The following is a 21114-nucleotide window of genomic DNA, read 5'->3' as shown; positions in this document are numbered from 1 at the left end:
ATCACGAAAGGGTCCATGCTTTAATAGCATGAGGAGGACTGTACCAACTAGCGCGCACACACCCTGCCTACTCCCTTCGAAGACTCAAGCAGACGAAAACACTAGATGATATCTCTTCATATGTTCCTTTAAAATGTACTTAGCAAAACGAGCCATAAAAACAACGTCATCTTTACTTGAATTGGGGTGACGTGCAGATCAACAAGCTGCTCGAGGACTGTACCATGTGACAGGAGACTGAGGGGGGAACATGACGTCAGTCAGTCAGTCAGTCAGGCAGCGCCGCTGTTTTGTGTGATGTGAGCTAAATCACAGCGCTGCAGTGTCAACATTCATCTTTTCATGATCTCTGATGAATTAAAATCATTCTGTCGGTGAGTTTTACTCTTTGCTTCCTTGTTTTATTCAGCGGGATTTTCCCAGAAACTCTCTTCACGCGCTTTCACTTCTGCGGCTGTTTGTGTCACATTGAGTTTCAATAAAGCGAGTTTGAAACGCGTTATATCTGCGCGTCAGACGCATTTAAACACGTCTTTTAATCACGTGTGTGCGTGTATGCGTGCGTGCGTGTGTGTTACAGGGTCGCTTGGTCACATATGTGCCAGTGAAGCTAACTGTAGCACAGACGGATATACTGTACAGTATGAATGACTGTAAACACGAGAGCAAACACTGATGATGATGATGATGATGATGAAGAGAGAGACATGAACTCTTTATGTGGATGTTTAGTGATGTGTTAGCTCTGGGGTTTGCTGCCCGGCCACATGGATGATGATTTCATATCGCTATAAGACTCTCTGATCATAAACGTTTAATGCTGTTCATGTGTGTTATAACTGTGTTATAGCGCTTGTCTGAGCTCTTCGGACTTAAAGAAACATGTCTGGAAGAGTCACTATGGATTAGGGATGCTCCGATCCGATATTCGTATCGGGTATCGGCGTCGATACGTAATAAAATTCTAGATCGGGTATCGGTGCAATTTGTCACCGATACCCGATCTGACATAAAATTTGTGCTAGACGATGTAAAAGTTCATGGAGACACCGGCGCTTAAACTCTCTCGTGGGCGGCTGCGCATTGCGCAACGTGCGACATCATACGCTAGCAACGTGTGACATCATACGCTAGCAACGTGCGACATCATACGCTAGCAACGTGCTCTGTACGTAGTGCACGTGAACAAGTGAAAATATAGCAGCGAACAGCATGGAGCGAGACAAAATATCTGTCATTTGGAGTTATTTTACAACAGCTACGCCAATAAGTTCCACCGCTTTCATTGTTATGGATGGGCAACCGCTGTCCGTCGTTGCGAATAATGGCTTCAGACTCCTTATAAACCATCTGGAGCCGCAGTACGACACGCCGAAGCGTAAATATTTAACTCTACCTTGAACTGTACCGAAGTGTCAAAAAGCAAACACATATCGAAAAAATTAAAGATGTCAATGCGGTGAGTTTTACAACAGATATCTGGAGCTGCGACGTGTCCCCCGTGTCGCTTTTAAGTTTAACCGCACACTGGTTGGATGAGAATTTTGTGCCACAAAATGCCACGTTAAATGCAACAAACATGTGCAGTTTTACGAAGCTAGGAAAGCTAGCGTTTTATTCATCTGTTTCTGTGTTGGATGTTACATTTTATTTTCACTAAACTTTAGTTTAGTTAAGTGGACTTTGCTTTAGTGACTAAAGCATTAAAAAGATCTGATTCATGTTATTTTGAATATCTAAAGCAGTAAAGCTATTACTTTTTTGCTCAATTTCAGCAGCTTTTTTTTGCGAATTGATTTTTTAATTATTTTTGCACTTTCTTAAAAATTATTAAGAGATTTTGTTTCCATTTATTTATACCCGTTTATCAAGCTAGTGAAGCTGTTGTTATATTCAGCTGCTTAATTTGCACTTTAATTTTGAATGTCTTTTGTCCAAAGATAGTGAACACTTTTGTTTTATTTTTCATTTGTTTTGCACCGGTGCTGGTTTAATAAACTATTTACTAAATTTGTGAATCATTAGTTTGTTATTTTGTTTAACGGGGTCAGGAAATTTATGTTAAGTCGAGCCTGATGTCTTGCACAGCAATGCACATAGTTTATTAAGTAATTGTGCACTTTAAATTTTTTACCTTAGGATCGGTACTCGGTATCGGCCGATACTGAATCTCAGGTATCGGAATCGGTATCGGAAGCAAAAAAGGTGGATCGGAGCATCCCTACTATGGATCTCAATGTAAACATCACTGTTCAGTCTTTGTGTTCATTGTCTGATTATGATCATCAGATCAGCCAATCAGATGTGAGAGTCAGTCTCATTCACTCTATCATCGATCTATACGAAGCTACTACAGTATATAACGTTAGTATCACAGTATAACATACTACATCCTCATTTTGACGTTAATGTTTTGAACTAAAGTAAAGTTTCATGAATAAGGTCTTCTGGGGAACTACATCACTCCACTGACCTTTGACCTGAGCTTGAGATATATTACCCTGCTAATTGCATTTCATTCTTGCCGTTGTTTGTATGTTACTTAATTGTATAAAACGATCAAATTAAATGTAATATAAATTAGGAATGCACTATAAATTATCGGCCATATCGGCATCGGCCAATAAACGGTCGATTTTAATGTTTACTTATCGGCCAATAATCAAATTTAGGCTGATATATTATAGGCGATAAATCATAAATGATTTCCTCTGGTTGAACTTCTTCAGCTGCTCACAGTTATAATCCAGCACAGATCTGTCTTTCTGTCCTGATCTTTCTCTTACTGATATTAGTGAAACATTGTTGATGTAGATTCTGTGTATAGATATTTATGAATGTGTACATTATAGGAACAAAAGCACTAGGGCTGTAGTCAACCAAAGAAATGCTTAGTCGACCAAAGTCCTGTCCTGCGCAGCGATCAGTCGACTAAAAAAAAAAAAAAAAAAAAAAAAAAGACGCGATGTTCCACAGTCTTGTCATCTTGTTATGTAAAATGCAGCCAGACAAAAGATTTAGATTTCTTGGACATTTTGTCCACTAAAGCCAAAACAACTAGCGTTCTAACTGAATGAATACAGCAAAACTACCTATATTCCTTACTGAGCGCGAAGCAGCAGTGCAGCCATGCAGCCATGCAGCCACACGTGGTTCCCGAGTGTTCAACGTGGTGCACTAAACTGTGGCGCTGTTACAAAATAGCCGAAATTAAAGTAAAAAAAAAAAAAAAAAAATTGGCAACTGGTCGACCAATGAGAATGTCAGTCGACCAAGACGGCATCGACCGATTAGTCGACTAAACGACTAAAGTTGACAGCCCTAAAAAGCACATTGTTTGAATCAGACTGCTGTCTGAATGCTTTCTTGAGGTCTGTATGACTGGTGGATATTAAGAACACTTGTATGGGTTGCTCGGGGAAGAACAGCCATCATTAGTTTGTTGAATAAGACATATACCATGAAAGTTTGAAGGTTTGAAGTTTTAAAGGAGGCTTGCTACATGATATTCAGGGGAAATAGAGAACTAACGCTCACCTTGTGTTCTGCAGTCGATGTTTTCATATAAAAGCAGTCGTCCACTTTTTGCCTTTTATTCCAATCTTACACCATGTTCACACTTGACTTTCCCTCCATTGATCGGCATTCATACGCATGCGAATGCGACAGACCGGAAACGAAAACCCGTCCAACTATATTTCGCATTTCACTAAGTAACAAAATAAAAGTTTGGTGAACTCTGACCTGTGAATTTGCGGTGCGTCAGACCAATATAAGATCAAAGCATCACAGCCTGACCTCTCGCTACAGAAATGTGAAAAATGGAAGAATCGCGACTGCCCATTTTCGTACCACCGTGCTCAAACTCAAGTCTGACCGCGGCTTTAGGAAATGTTATATCAATATCTAAACACTGTAATATATCGGTTATTGGCTTCCAATATTAAAGAATCATCGGTTAATGCTCAAAATGTACATATCAGTGCATCCCTAATATAAATATGGGATAAAATATGAGCCATTTTAACTGTAAAATTAAAAGAGAAAGAAATGATATTTTTATCCATCCAAGATGTTTGGGAAAGCTTGCTTGCCTCGTGTATTATTGGATCATTTTCTAGTGTTCAGTTACATTAGAGGTTATTTGTCTAGCCTATCCTCTGACCCGTGACTGATAGAGTATAGAGCACACTATCAGTATACACCCTATGAAGTAACCTTTATGCAATGGTAGATCAATAACTCTTTAGTTTATGAGTGCTTTCAGGGTTTGAACCCATGACCTCTGTGTTACGGCCCCCAGTGTAGAGACAACGTCACTTGTACAGATCATTTCATAAAGGGGTTTAGACCTCAGTTTGTATATAAATGTACAAATGTTTCCACCATAAGCAAATGTTTTGTTATTGTATGGTGAGCTCGGTTATTGTATCGTGATTATTTTGCCCAATATTGAGATCCCGGTTATTTAACTCATTAACCTTTAAAACAACATAGAAAGTAAAAAAACTGGGCTTTTAAACTCTTAATTGAACTAAAAAATAAATGTAAATTAATAGCACAGCTGAACCGATGTAAAGGAAAGGTGTGCGCTGTGGATTTATACTACAAGAAACGAGAGGATCCTTGCTAAATAGAATGCGGCACAATAATCGTTTACCTCCATTGTTATGTTTTTGTAATTGATGAAGGACAAAATTCTTTAGGATTAGGATTAATTTTGGTTTAATTGCACAGCCCTACGGTGAGCTCATGGCACATTAATTCAAGAGTTGCTGATGTTCATTGACTGATTTCTGTTCTGAAGGTGGATAATGTGCATATATTTACAGCCTATGTTGAAGTTTCTCATGTTCACTGCAGGCACAGACACATGTGTGTTTATCAAACTCTCATGATCAGCTTCTTGAATAGAATGTGCTGTTTGTAGTTTGTAGAAAAGAGTAATTAACTTCTATTCTGAAGATGTGAACTCATGCATCTGCTGTTAAAGTCTTTTTTTAAACATTACATGTGTTTTGCCATCAGAAATGACTGTAAATTCACAGTAATAATTATTGTGTTCGAGAAGTGAAGATTTCTTCATCTCTGTGTCTTCTCCCGATCTGTTAGCCTTCATTTTTCTGAAATCTATGTCTTAAAGGGAACACTGTGTATATATAGAGATGTATGGCTTAATGCGTTGTAATTAGGGATGCACGATAAATAATCGGCCATATCTGAGTCGGACAATAAATGGTAATTTTTTATGTTATCGATATCGACCGATAATCAAATTTAGGCACATAAATTATAGCCAATTCCTCTGGTTAAACTTCTTCAGCTGCTCACAGTTAAAATACAATACAGTACTATCGTTCTGTCGTGATCATTCACTTACTGATATTAGCAATGTATGTTTGTAATATACATTTGTAAATTATAGGAACAAAAGCATATTGTTTGAATCAAACTGTTGTCTGAATGCTTTCTGTCTTGAGATCTGTCAGACATGTGACTATTCTGGGTTACTCTGACAGTACATCTATCATTTAATTGTTGAATAAAAGATATACCAGAAAGGTTTGAAGGTTAAAGAATCTTTAACTGGTGTAAAGGAGGCTTGCTACATGATTTGTTCAGGGGAAGAAAGAGAACTAACACTGACCTTGTGTTCTGCAGTCAATGTTTTAAAATCAAAGCAGTTGTCCACTTTTTGCCTTTTGTGTCAGTCTTAGGGAATTTTATATTGATATTTAGATACTGTATATCGGCCATATATTGGTACTATTGGCTTCTTGGTATCACTGGAATCTTTCAGGAGTTTCAAAGAAGCCAAGTGATCCCTCAACTAAATTTTAAACACCACTGAAGAAGGATTTTTATTTTGCCATTTACATTTACGGATATGTTCGTCCATCCTCGGGATGCTGCTGTTCTTCTTTCCCCCAAACTACTCCTGCAGCCGATTCTAAAGATTTAATTGGTCATGTGAATCACAGTACTGATTGCCTACACCAATCACTGATCCCTAAACCTACCCGTCATTATAAACCTAACCAATGAAATTAGCTGCATTTCCCCTTAACTGTTTTGCGCACAGTGTTTTTTTTATAGAAATATTAAAAATACGGGAGAAATACGGGAAAATATTTAAACGGGATGATAGCGGGATATCAAGGTAAAATACGGGACTTTCCCGGCCAAAACGGGATACTTGACAGGTATGCTTATCCCGTGTGTGCGCCACATGAAATACAGATGTGTGGAGGTAAAGTCACACGAGGTCCCCAGATAATACCAATCCTGTGCAAATAGAGTTTAAGTTACATTTATCATAATGAACATAAAGAGAGAATGAAAAAAACGATGAAACTGTACCCGTCTGTAACACTAGAAGTGTGCTACGGTTTATGTGGTCTCTATTGAAATATTAAAATGTCTTGCCTGTTCTGTTCAGAAGAAATCCATGTCTGGCAATATTAATTCTTTAGTCCAATAACATTCCCTTAATCTTTGTAAACTCTCATTAGTTCGTATTTCTTGGTTTTCACAACTGATCAATCCCCAGATGTTTAAAATTAAAAGTACCAAACGGCGCCATAAATAATACTAAAAGTTTCCACGGAAAAATATCTGTGTACACCCACGGCATACACACACAGGCTAGCAGCCGCCAGCCTGATCCTCTTCGTTCTGTTCATGAATGAGACGAAATGACACATATACGTAAGACACCAAATAAGGATTTCCGGAAAAGTTGGAAAAATTACAAACCATTATTACATTTTACCCATTTAAACACCGTTCTTTCATGTACTTGCGCAATAATTGGTTTTAGTTCATTTTTACTCAAAATAACTTACAGACTGCCACTTTAATGGCGGCTGCTAATAAAATGTTAATGTTACAACGACATCTCACATAAACATCTCGCAAATAATTCAACATGGGCACTAACCTCAAAAAACATTGATAAAGATGAACTCATGGAGTAAATACTTATCGGGAACTTGTTTTTATTTTAAGAGTTGTTGGAAGATTGTTGGTAGTGATTTTGATGTCGAGCGACTGCTTCATGTTAGCTTTTTACTTCTGGTGATTGTATACAGATTTTTTGCTGTGTTCAAAATCCAAAAGCTTTTGGTCAAGAGAACCAGTGTGCTGCTGACTTCAGGGTTGGCCTATAAAGATCTGTTATCCCTGCGGCACTCTATAAAGACATGTTTAACTCATGTGCACTGCCGGAACGGAAGCGTTTTCAGACTTTTTAGTTTGGTAACTATTGGAAAATGCTAGAAGCTGTTTATAATGGTTTTCAGGATTCAGACATTTACAGATGTTATATTCAGAAGGACTGCAGTATGACACACCACGTCTAATGGCCATCTTTATCCTCAACAGGAGAGAAAGCTCTATGTCAAGTCATGTAAAGTGGTGTTTAACATTCATTTCTAATAGGGATGCACAATAAATTATATCGGCCATATCTGTATCGGCTGATAAATGGTCATAGATAAATGATCATTCACTTACTGCTGTTAGCAAAACATTGTTGATGTAGGTACAGCATGTAGATATTTATCAATGTGTACATTATAGGAACAAAAGCATATTGTTTAATGCCGATTGCTGTCTGAATGCTCGTGGCTATTAAGAACACTTTTCTGGGTTGCTCAGGAAGAACATCCATCATTTGTTTATTAAATACTAGCATACCAGAAAAGTTTTAAAGTTAAAGAAACCTTTTGTTTCAGTCTCAGAAAATGTAATATTGATATTTAGATAATGTATATCGACCAATATATCGGCTTCCAGTGCTAAACAATTATCGGTTATCGGTATTGTGCTAAATTTACATATCGGTGCATCCCTAAATTCTAAAGCCCCTTTTTCCTGACATAATTTGATAAAACACTAATATCTTAATCTAAGCATACTGTTCTCTTTGGACGGATAAAGATTGGAGATCTGATTTGTCAGACAGAAGTGTCAGAGACGGCTCCTGACAGCCACACGCTGGGTTCTGAGAGACTTTCAGTTTGTTTGATCTGTCTTTGATGTTAACAACTTCTTCTCTGGGAAACTGAAAGCTGACACTGGCTTCCTTCACTTCCAGTAATAGGGAAAGATGTGTGTGTGGTCAGTTACTCTTAATAAGACTTTTCTCCAGTCATGGTTTAGTTGAAAGATCACTGTGATGGTCAGAAACTCTGTGTCTAAATAACACGTGTCTTATGTGTACAGAAATGTAAAGATTCAGAGTGTAATCCACAAATGAACAACAGAAAACTACAGCATTTTCCATGTGTAAAGGTTAAAGGGATAGTCACCCAAAAATGAACGTACTGTCATGATCTCTCTCTCTCTCTCTCTCTCTCTCTGAGCGAGCCCTAAAACTGTCTGCTGTCCTACATTCTTTAAAATATCTACTTTTGTGTTCAACAGAACAAAGATATGATCAAGTCATTTTCCTCCTATGATGGTCAGAGGACTGTTTGGTTTCAAGCGTTTTTCTAAATATATTTCTCAGCGTTCATCAGAACAAAGACATTTATACAGTTTTGGAACAACTGGAAGGTGAGGAAATGATGACAGAATTATCATTTTGGGGTGAAGTATCCCTTTAAGACACATAGACATTTGTGCATCACACTCATTGTGCATTACACTCTTGCTGTAACTTCCTCTTTCTGAGGACTTGGCAAACCGCGGGTCTATATCTGAAGCAGCTGTGTCATCCTAGTAACAAGTGTTTATAGTAAACATGTGTCATGAAAAACCATTTCTCATCTTCTTGTCTGATGTGTCTGACTCTATTGTTCTCACATATGTTTGTGTATACATCTTAATGTATATGAATCAGTATGCTGTTGGGTTTGCTGTTTCAGGGTGAAGCGTTCGAGTGGCTCAGCAGCTCATCTAAACACGCTCAGACTGTTGCCAAAGCCAAATACCAGTTTCTGTTTGGAAATACAGAAGACACAAGCACATCCCACAACGGTAACATACGTCAGTATTCCACTGTATCTGTGTTCACACACGAGGGGATATAGGAGTGTGTAGAGTGTCATACATCTGTAGGTGTTAAAGTATACAGAAGGTTTTTTCAGTTATAGTTTACGTGTAATAAATGTTCTGTACATTGATGACTCACACTTCACTCGTGCATATAGCCAAATGAGGAATGATGTGTTTCCTGTAGTGCTTTCATTCCTGAAGTCAGCTGGGTTTACTGTTTATGTCCCTTTACCCAACACTGCCACCTGCTGTAGAAATGCAATTTTTAAACTTGTAGACATATCACCTAAAAATATTCAATCTGTCATCATTTATTCCTCAAATCTACATTATTATATGTCTTTGTAAGATGAGCACATTATACACTCAGACTTGTGTTTTCTGTCCAGCGGTCGTCTCTTCGTCTCCAGCACCTGAGGAAAGCAGCACGGGTGTTGATTCTGCTGTAGAAGATGAGGAGGACATCGACGAGACCTCACTCTTCCAGGAGATTGACAGGGAGCTGTCTAACCTGTTGAGCGGCCTGACCGCTCGCTGTCAGCATGCTGTGGCCCAACAGAGCGAGACGTCAGGAGACGCCACCACGTCGCCCATGATCCCCTGCCACGAAGACAACGGGACGCCATCTCAGCCGGATATGGCCAATCAGGGCGTAGACCTCCAGAATGGTCAGTCCGAGTCTCTCCTGACGTCTAGCCTGCTGTTTGACTCATGGTGTGAGGCGCTCATAAAGGATCCCAGCTCCGTAGTGCCCAACGCAGGAGCGCTGAGCTGTTTCAGTGCTGGAGACGCCGGGAGCCAAAATAAACCTGACGTCAGCCCGGCGCAAGGAGAGCACACCGGAAACGTGACCGGCCTGGCTGGAGACCCCTCGACCGGACTCCTAGACGAGTCTCTAGAGGAATCCAGTAAAATCCTGGCTGAGGTCCCGGGCATCTTCAGCGCCTTTCTGGACGGAGGCAAACAGCGGGAGAAGCCAGCGAAGAAGCTGCGCTTTGAGGCAAGTCTGGTGAACGGAGTAATGCAGAACGGAGCAGAAGTGCGCTGTAATGTGAATGAGGAAGTGACGCAGGACACGCATCGAACAGAAACCACAGGAACATCAGTGGGGAGTGAACACAAACCAACACAACACAGCTCAGACAGGTACAGTTCATTTCAATCCTTAACTTTTGTACTGGAGTTTACTGTGTATACTGTTTCAATCAATAAATGCCATCTGCTTGGTATCTGAAGAACAACACCCGGCATAACATCCTTGTATGCTCGCAGGTTAATTTCATTCACATCCAACTTCTAATGAAATGGGTCTGGAAAGTATAAGCTAAAACATTTGTAATTGTTTTCTCGTAATATAAGGAATATTTTGTCATGGTTATATCATTATTGTCTAGAGTACAGTATATGCTAATGTACGCTTCGATGTTCATGAAAGTCACATCTACTACACACATCACAGAACACGGCACGGAAATATGAATGTATATAAGAAATGCTCTCTAACAGGGCTAGTGACACTAGTTTCAAAATACGTTTGAGTTGTTCTCTTGCGTTTATGATTATTTCTGGTTATTACTTCCTTTATAAACTCTCACTGTTCTTGTGGTGGTCTGAAATGATGACTGCTAATAGGGGAAGTGTTATTCACATGTGGAAGTTTACATTGGAATGACACGTTTAAACTTCTGCCTGTCATTTTAACATTAAACAAATATCGTATGTGATGCAGTATTTCATATAAAGTAATGATATATTAGAGCTGTTGTTCAAAGATGAATTGTGATTAATCGCATCCAGAATAAAAGTATACACAATAAATGTATATCAGCTGTGGTCTAGTGGTCAGAGCGTTGGGTTTGTGATCAGTACTTTAATTCTGGATGTGATAAATCACGATTAATTGTTTCACAGTTCTATATCATATACAAAACAAATGGAAGAAATGTCCTAAGACCTCTGTTCTAATTGAGTGAGCCATGTCATATCCTGTCCTCTTTTCTTGATCCTCTAATCATAACTGTTGCTTTGAGGTATGAGAGACAGCACCGTATGAGATCAATGGTCAGTGACTTACAACATCCTCTTTTAAATTAAACAATCTGCACCAGCCGGACCTTGACAGAGGGAATATCTCTTATATTGTTTAACACCTCTATGTTAAAGGCCCGGCCGGAAGACCTATCGTTTCAGTCATCTGACCACACGATAATATTGAGACAATTATGCTATTGCAATACCATGAAAATGATAGTATTGTTACATCCCTAGTTATTCTGCATTTGCTGGTTCTGTGTACATGAAATGGGCAGTCATCAATCCATCTGTGCTGTATTTACTGGCCATTTTTCTAACATCCGTCTCAACTTGTGTTTCTTTTTTCATGTACACCTGCCGTCATGAGTTGTGTTGGTGTTTCTGTGCGTTTCAGGTGTTCAGACGGTCAATCCAGTGAGATCGACACCACTGATGTCTTCAGCTGTCACTTCGAGACCATCCTGGAGTCAGAGCGTCTGTGTGGGACCCTCTACAGCAGCATGGACTCTCTGGACACCCTGTCCAACCCCATGCCTAAACCCGGCTGTCAGAATATCCCTGAACCCTCATTCGCTTTCGATATCCCCCTGACGCCCATGATCCAGCAGCGACTGAAGGACAGAAGTCTGTTCCTGGACCCCGGCTCAGACACTGAGGTGTTGAGCGTCACTGCCACACAGAAGAGCGGCCGGCCGGCTCTGGAGGTGACCTCATCGTTTCTCTCGGACGGCTGTGAAGATGCCAGCGCGTCGGGTCACGGTGGGTCAGCGCTGGCGAATGGCGTGATGAATGACAAGGACCACAGAGATTGGCTGCAGGGGTGTCTCAGGTAAGATCATAGTTAACTTCTTGTGTGGTGTTTTCAGTACAGCAGTGAGACTTGACTTGTGTGGGAATACAGCGCCCCCTAGTGAATAAATACATCTAAATGTTTCAAATATTTTAGTGTTGTTCATAAATGACAGTATGGTCACGTTTAGTTAATTGTTAATTGCAGTAGTTTTATTATAGGTATCTTAACGTTAATGTAAAATGACATGATTTATTTGACAGGTGCTTAAAAACTGGTTGTCATGACATTAAAGTCTTTAAATATTATTGATGTGATCTGTTGATTCCAGTGATGATCAAAAGAGTCACCTGTAACATTAGAGTTTAAAGGAATAGCATTATTCATTCTCACATCGTTTCAGAGCATAAAAAACATTTATGCCACTTTAAGTTATGTTCACATTTGACATTGTTTAAGCTGCTAGCGTCTGTTTTACATTATAATCCTATTGAGTAAACCGTCTTTTCCAGAAAGTCCTGAGCGGCGTCTTTTCTTTTTGTTATATTTTGAGGCTTTTTACCTTTTTTTATTAATTAGAGGATAGTGGAGAGAGACAGGATGTGATTGGGATGAAAGAGGGAAATAGGATCAGGAAAGGATGCAGGACTCCATCTCGGGTCTCTCAGGGCACAGTTTCGCCGTATGTCTGAAGTGCTGTCCAAACAGCCACAGGCTCAGACCAGAGTGTCTTTTAAAGTTGAAAAGAGTTCATTTTTCTGAAAAAACGAGTCAAGTACCCTTTTCAGTAGCAAGACCTGTCATTTCCATAACAACATTCGAGGAAGGTGATTGGTAAAACAGGATCAAGCTCGAAAAAAAAAATGCCGGCCAAAGCATATCGGACTTTGCATCGGACAGCAAGACCTGACATTCTCATTATGATGCTGAGTTGGAGCATAGTTTTATATAAATGCATATTTAATTTTCCCTCTTTGCTCCTTTTGATTGCATTTCTATCGAGGAATTAGTATTGTAGTTTAGAAATAAGTGATTTGGTTATTGCAAAGACGCTCTTTGTATATATTTCAAATAGACTTCCCTTATGCTGCTTATGAAGCCTGTCTTAATCCGTTTCTCTGAGCTGCCTTCATGCACAAACGCTGACTCTGATGTCATTGCCGGCTGCTATTTGTAACCACAACAAATAACATTTTTATTTTACAGAAAAAAATGCACCATTGTCAAAAAAGACGTTAAATGTGAACACAGCCTTACAGGAACATCAAGCTGCAAAAAATGTAAATCCAATATTTTCAAGGTTATCTGAAGGTAGTCTATAGCTTGTGTGAGGAAGGGCACATCATTCACAGGCAACACTTTGCAGCTCAATGTCATTCGTGCTTCAGAATATTCAGATTCATGTCTTCATGGGACGTTGTAGTAACAGCTCTTCTGTTTCTATAAAGCATTTTCATAGATGTCCACCACAGTACCAACATCAACACAAACCGACACTGCATTACAGTCTTAAATTATTATTAATGATAATATGAGATAAACATGCAGTATCACGCACAGACATACTCACGCGTGTGTGTTAGGAAGATAACTGTGGTCAGATCACGCTACATTTGCTCATCATCCGAGCGCATCAGTCCCGCTGTTATTTATAGCTCCAGCGTAGCCTGCAGTCTCCTGCCCCAGAGCATGCTTGATGTAAATAAAGCTCATCACTTCAGCGCTCCGTTCACACGTGTACGCTCGGACAAGCCCCCAGTCCTCCGGCCGGCGTGCGGATGCAGCGAGAGGCTGGAGTTGTTGGTAGGGATGAGAGAGCCGTGTCCTAGCAGCACGCCAGCGTCTCCATGTAGGTCAGCGCTACACAGATCAGCAGTTCAGCGGCACTCTCATGGGCTCCGTCGCGTCAGGCTGTTTCTCCCAGCCGGGCCTGTCCGATGCTGAGTCTGATGCATCCCTTCAGTAAGTCTTGACCTTCTGCATGCATGACACGCTTCTTAATCGCCATGGTGATTTGCGCGAGCAGCTGTGCCGGCTGTGTGTGTGTGTGGACTGCGGTGACGTCACCAGATCTGGAGGTCTGTGTGCTGTAAACGTCCTCTGCAGCTGAAAGGTTGAAGCGGTGTTGTCTTTTTCTTATTCTCTCCTCACTCTTGACTCCAGCGTGCTGCTCCTCACACGCTTTACAAGCGTAAATATAGCTGATAAATGAATAAAGAGAGTATTGTGAGATCATTTTTCTAAACCATACAGTGGACTTCAAGGGCAAAAATGATTTATACAAACCTTTACTTATAACCTTATGTGTATGACATCATATCTGAAATCTACACGAGTCTGGTTACTCTCAACATTTGTATCTCCACTACACCTCACCTGGACACGCAGCTGGACCAGTTCAATTATGGTCTGTGTTTGATTATCGGTCTGGCTAATGGCTAGTAATATAACTGATTAATATCAATTTATATCAATATATTATTGTATATTAATTGTATTAAATTGAAAGTTTTCAGCAGTGATTGATGATTCTTTGAGTAGGTCTGCAGGAAGTTGAGTTTGGGCCACATAACTTGTGTTTATGTTGTGGCTGCTGAAACTGTCTATAGACATATATTTGAAACACTTATATTTTCCTAATGTTACTTGAAATTAGGGATGCACCGATACCACTTTTTAAGGATCGAGTACGAGTACCGATACTTTTTCACTGGTACTCGCCGATACCGACGCCTGTTGTACAGGTTTTTTTTTGTTTGTAGAACGACACAATAATAACACAATTAGACTAATGAACATATCAGCATCTTTATTTTTAACAACTTCAACTCATATGATGAAAAATCAATCAATCTTATGTGCTTATCAAAAGTTTTCAAAGCCCAAAATTCACAGTGTCCAATAACCTCCAAATGGCAAAACCGAGGACATAAGCATGCAGATTGTCATGCATGGGTCATCATCATTGATTTTGAAATATTTCCACACTGCTAAGCGCGAATGAAGCGTTAAGAGAGAGTGATTTACATGTTAAGTCAATGCAAAGACGCGATAGGCCTACTTGCGGTGCGATTCACGCGAATAAGGCGGCTCAAATTGAGCGGTCTATCTTCAGCCTTCCATAGCACATAATGCGCAGCTACCTGCTCAACAAAATCCATGTCCGCCATTTCGCAACAAGACTGGAGCCACCTGCCAGAAGCCCCTCCCATGACGCGAATTTCACTCGCGAATAAAGCGAGTAAACTGAAAATGTTCAAGCGTCCCACTACACACGAATAGCTCGATTTAGGTGTGAACACTCTATGACATTGTGTCTGCTACAGCAGGTGTCTCTGTGTGCACTGGAACGTTCTGTCAATTACGTCACATGAGGTATCGGTCTTTGGTATCGGGACATTTTTACGAGTACGAGTACATGAGCTTGGTATCGGGCCCGATACTGGTATCGGTGCATCCCTACTTGAAATGCAACTGTTCAACTAAGTCAAGGAGGTGGTAGGAGCTAGTTTTATACCTGATTGACATTTAGCCACACTGGTTAACTCACTCTCTCTCTCTGTCTCTCTCTCTATATCTATCTGCCTCACTGCTCTCCTATTTTGACTGTGATTCATTGACCAAAATAAGGGTAAACATGAAATAAACAAACCACTGATGAATTTGACTACTGACATGATCATAACTATATCGTTTTATAGATGTAATATTGTTATTGTGAATTATTTTGGTTATGGTAACATTATAAGCTGATATTGTGACATGTTTAAAGTGGCTGTCCATAAGATTGGCTTCTTTGTCGCCATCTCAGTGTGTAATTGCTACTGCAGGTGATTTGTGGAGGTATTTTCTTGACGTGAGTTGTGATTCGGCACTGCTCAACTGCGCGGATGAGTCTGATGTCATGTGTGGCCTGTGACAGTGAACCGGTGAGAATCTTCACTGTACATCAGTAGCGCGTAATATACATAACAGATACCAACACAGATTATATAACACCAAACAAATAAGAACATAAACAGACCCAAACTGCCGTTTTGGTTGAGAGTCGTTTTGTTATTTCTCATGAAAACTCCCGTAACGTGAACCGGACAGAAGATCCCCGAACGTGGGTCTCAAATGCTGACAGGGTCATATATCATTCTACACCATACAACTATATATACATAAACTATACGCAAAGCCTTGTCATCATGTCCAGGAAATAAGACCTGACCCCGACCCGTCCAATATTTAGAAAGTTGGACCCGAACCCATAAGACCTGAGAAAAGCCATAAATGTACTACCCGGACCCGACGCGGACCCGACTATTGTTTGAAAGTTAGACCCAAACCCGGCCGGAAAGCCAGACCCTGGACCCGATCAGCAGAAATTCCACTGCAAATTGCTGTTACGTCAGTAAACCAGTTGCAAAAATAAATGTTTTTGTATAACCTACTGACGTTACTCCTTCGTACCGGATGCAGTCCTCATTGCTAATGTGGTATCCATATATTTCCTTTCTTGCCGATTAATCAAGCAGCATTACTTTGCTATTATACATGTGCTCTGAGCCGAGTCTGAACAACAATTTAAGATATAACAAGACACTTCATTTATATTGATATAAAGATGTAATGGCATAAGTTGCAATGCGCACTGAAATAAGTCCCGCCTTCTAAATAGAAAAGCCAATCGTCAATTGTTAAAGTCACGTTGTCACTGCTTAAGTTGCCATATCTTTGCTGATTTCTGAGTTTGACGGTGACGGCTGCTGCTGACTGAGTTCGCTCGTGGGTTTTTTAACCTAATTTTACCAGTTGAAACTAAGTTATAAAACACAAACGGTGCTGAATTTTAATCGACTCGAGTATTATAAAAAATATTAAATGGACCCGGGACCCGAAGTAATAGGATTTGGACCTGATCCGGCTTACCAGTTAAAATATAGATCCAAACCTGTACGGATCCTCTGTGAAGACCTCCACGGTGTACTCGTCTGTAACACATTAAGTGTGCTACGGTTTTTTTGTTATCAATTGAAATATTAAAATGTATTGCCTGGTCTGTTCAGAAGAAATCCATGTCTGCCAATATTAATTCTTTTTTTTTTGCACAAGTCCTATCACATTCCCTTTTTCTTTGTAGACACTCATCATTTCATATTTCTTGGTTTTCACAACTGATGAATCCCCGAATGTGAGCGCAGCACGGCTTGGCGTTTAAAAGTAAAAGTACTAAAATGAGCCATAAATAATACTAAAAGTTTCCAAGAAAAAACGTCCAAATAAGGATTTCCGGAAAAAGTTGACCCGACAGGGAAAATTACAAACCATTATTACAAGCGTTTTGTGATGAATCCAGCAAGAGTAGTGACACAGTTTTAAACACAGTTTTTTCATGTACTTGCGCAATAATTGTTTTTTGTAAAGTTTTACTCAAAAGAACTTACGGACTACCACTTATCATATAGACAATTCGTTTTGTTACAGTTTTTAATTTAAAACCCAATTCAAAATATCCTACAATGTTGTTAGAGATGTTTTGAGGCTATCGCAAAGATCGACGTCAGTTCAGATGAAGAATGGTCTTTAATTAGCACTGAAGTGGGAGGGGAAATGCATCTTGGGAAAAATGCTTAATTACGCAATCGCTTCATCTTACATTCAGTCCTTCCTGTTTTTAACACCGTTTACTAGTTTCCTGGTTTTCAATTGACGTCAATATTGTCAGAAATCCATCACTAGTCATCCCTCCATCATCTGCAGTTATTTATAGTAAAACTTTATTTTACGGCAGCAACTAAATGTGCGGTGGGTCTCGTTGAGTGTTGAGGAATGGTGATTTAAGGAAGAGATTGATATCATGTTGCTGGTTTGTTCTGTATCACGCAGGCGTTTACTTCCACATGATGAACCGGTTTGTGTGGCAGGTGCTGAGGTCACAGGATGGGGGGTGTCTCTCAGCCGGTCCACAGGAAGTTTAGATGCCAGTACTGAAGGTGTGAGTCAGCGTTGATGGCCGGTGCCAGCCGTCTGTCTGCCCGCTCTCTTATACTGCAGTTAGAAGCTCTTACATTTACTTTATGTTATCATTTATGTGACATATATACATCATCAGGCTGTATTGGACACACGTTTGTTTCAAAATAGAAATGGTGATGGGTAAATAATGCGAATTTGGTCTTAGTTCTGTACACAAACCCCAAAGCAACTGAGTGATGTGAGGTTTTATAATCTTTTTTAATGATTTAGAGTTTGTTGAGAATATGAAATGTACTCTTACTTGACAATCAGATGTCTGATTATCAACAACAAGAGTTATAAAAGACTGGTCTCATGAGCAGCAGAATATGATACAGGCTTCGCGTGACCACTCATGTCCAGGGGCAATATCTTCCAAAAAATCCTAGACTCGCTATATCTCAAGGAGAGATCTCTATGGCTGTGTATCCACCAAAATGAAAACAGTCAGCTGAAGGCGCTTGAGAGTGATTCAGCCGAGACGCTTTAGTATCTGAATTACTTTTCATATTAATATTGTTCTTGTCTGTGGTCCTGGCACTGAGACTAGCAATATTAAAGGTGCGGTAAACAATGAGTGTGTTTATCTTTAAAAAATCTGCTTATAAAATATACCGTTTTTTCATGTTTACTTGCATATTAATAAACCAGCTGCACAGAAAACCACCGTTACATAGAAGTTTGTGATTTGCCAGATTTGTGCTGTTTCTAGATCAACTGCATGATTCGAGGGAGGACTTTTATGTGTTATTTTACTGTTACTTCCGTTTGAGATTTTTACTCAAAAGTATTTTACAGACATGCGCACATAAACACAAAAACAGGAAACGCATTTAGATGCGCAAAATCAGAGTAATGGACAAAAAACAACCTCTGCTGAGCAGGTTTTGCATATGGCCTTTATGAGCTTTCCCCGATAAAAGAAAACAGTCTTCCGCGATTACGTTTACCTTACTTGTTATCAGCTTATTAAGCATAATCGGAGGAAGACTGGGCTTGTAAACTCACTCAATTATAAAGAAATGCATCTGAAAATTAAAACCAACACCCAAACGAACCATTATTAAAATCTTGTTCTGTGTGTGTGTGTTTTGATTTTTCTTGTGTGTTTTTGACATTCTTCTGGCTGTATCAATAAAAGAAAAACAAGTATTATATATTTATGTTTAAAAAGTGTTAAAAAAAAAGTTTTCCTGGATAATGGCCAATAGACAACACCCTTATTCATCATCGGCTGGTGTCTGTAGAGCTGAGATGAAACTGAGATTTGGACCTTAACCCACAAGTCTGTTATATGGAAAAGAACCCTGGAAAGGTTTCCTCAAAAGCCTCAATTTGTTTTCAACAGAAGAAATAAACATACAGACACGACATGTGGGTGAGTAAATTATCCTGACATTCTAAAGGTAAAGTTAACTATTCCTTTAACACTCTGTAGCCAATCAGCAGTGGGGCTGTGTACACTCATGATGGGGAAGGAGAGAGAGCGTTTGTGATGTTTGTTATTATGAGGGCGGAGCAATGAACACCACTGGGTGTAAGTTTCAAACATCAGCTGTGTTTCTCTGAAATCACTTACTGCACCTTTAACGTCTCTATTGTTGTTCAGTCGCTGTACGAGTAGGATGTGACATTAGTTGAACAGAGTGGGATATTTGTCCCGCCCTTCCTTCAGTGTGATTGGACGGCTGGGGAAAGTGACTTGTGATTCCAAGTTTAAAGGTTTTCAATTCTTTGTAAGCAAAAAAATATGGCAAGCATGCAGCACTCAGAGGAAAAATATGATCTGCACCACATCACGCTGCTGGATTTAAAGATGCTTATTAAAACACACAGACGTCTCGTCTCTCTCAATGCTGAAAATGACCTAACAAGTATATTTGACTAATAATGCAGTTGATGTGAAGTGCTGAGGTTGAATCGATCAGTCCTGAGGCAGGTGTCATGTGATTGGAGAGAGAGAGAGATGTGACTGTGGCGAGTCTGAGGTATTGCTCATCGGCTTCAGATTTCACAGTCCTGCCCTTCTGCTCAAGGCTTTACATCCCATCATTAAACACAGAAAACAACAAACCAGCTGTGAATACATGTACAGATGCACACTGGAGTGTGTGTGAGGTGTTATTCCAGCAGTGTTGTTTGAGGTCAGTCTGAAATGTGGGAGCAGGAATAGAGAAGTTGGAGAATGTTTGGAGAGGGTGTGAGCGTCACTCTTTCACTGCAGAAGAATGAAGATGTGATTCTCTTCTTTCGTTTAAAAGAACACACGGTGATCATTTATCCTCATGATTCTTCATTCATCAGGTCAGTGCTTCTGCTTGACTGTTTACTGTGGGTTTGAGATGGATGTTGAGACTTCATAAAACGCTGGGATTTTTGTGGAAGAGTGACGTCCTGATTTATTATCATGATGAGAGTCAATCATTTGAAATGGTCTTCTCGTGTCATAATAAATATTCATTCTATATACAGTAACTCTCTCTCTTCTGTTTAAGGGCCTTTTTTCATGTATGCTGGAATGGTCTGTGTGGTCCTGCTATCTATTAGATTCATTATTCACTGACCTCATCTAATCCTGTAGTCTCAAGAAAAGTGGGTTGCCTTGTGTTCTACTCTGTATGTATTCTATACATTTAATAATTTGCTTTTTTTAAAGCAATTGTAAATTAACTTAAATTAATTTTATTTGTATGAATTCTTTTGTCAATTCAGTGGATTCTGATTGATCCGAATACACTGCATTCGCTGATTGTGTTTTTAGCTGTTCAAATACTTCCAGATATGTTAAACGAATGTCCAAATGAGATGTTTTCTAGACACGTCTAGGAGCGTCCTGTTTGTAGGATGGTCAATCTGAGGTTCGTTCGATACCTTAAAGATGGATTTAAAGATATTTGACATTTTTGAAGAAATGTTCTTCACATTGTTTATATTTTGTGGTAGAATACATTTAAAGTGATCATTCACCCAAGAATACAAATCTGTTTGTTCGATAAATTCAAGACACCAACTTATTCAGTACAAGGTATTACATAGACTTCACTACTCTAAAACAAAGCTTAGTAAATTCTATTCTTCCGATAAGTGTAAAGCTGCTGAGGGTACCTTGGTGCATCTTTTTTGGTTCTGCGCACAAATTTTTCAGTTTTTGCCAAAGTCAACAATTGTCCTTTACTTCCTGACCCATTCATAGCAATTCTTGGTTGGTCAGTTTTTTTTGAACCAGTTTTTCCTTTTTGTCAAACCAGAAGGATTAAATTACTTATTTATGTTTTCCTGATCTGTAA

At 39.5% G+C, this 21114-nt stretch overlaps 1 protein-coding gene across 3 annotated transcripts in view; it reads left to right on the top strand.

Moving 5' to 3' along the window:
- psd3l (pleckstrin and Sec7 domain containing 3, like) overlaps positions 1-21114 on the top strand; it is a 58963-nt gene that overhangs the window by 1657 nt on the left and 36192 nt on the right. The window contains exons 1-4 of one of the 3 annotated variants that reach the window (XM_079448152.1): positions 234-374; positions 8871-8982; positions 9390-10146; positions 11429-11863. In XM_079448152.1, the coding sequence (XP_079304278.1) occupies positions 9593-10146; positions 11429-11863 (989 nt within the window). In that variant the 5' untranslated portion in view covers positions 234-374; positions 8871-8982; positions 9390-9592. Of the gene's footprint in view, positions 1-233; positions 375-8870; positions 8983-9389; positions 10147-11428; positions 11864-13452; positions 13787-21114 lie in introns of those variants that run through there. The other 2 variants (XM_079448151.1, XM_079448153.1) reach the window with 2 other exon arrangements.

The sequence above is a fragment of the Barbatula barbatula genome, assembly GCF_947034865.1.
Source record: "Barbatula barbatula genome assembly, chromosome: 24".
NCBI lineage: Eukaryota > Metazoa > Chordata > Actinopteri > Cypriniformes > Nemacheilidae > Barbatula > Barbatula barbatula.
Note: the sequence above shows the minus strand (reverse complement) of the source record. Positions and strands in the feature narration are given on the sequence as shown.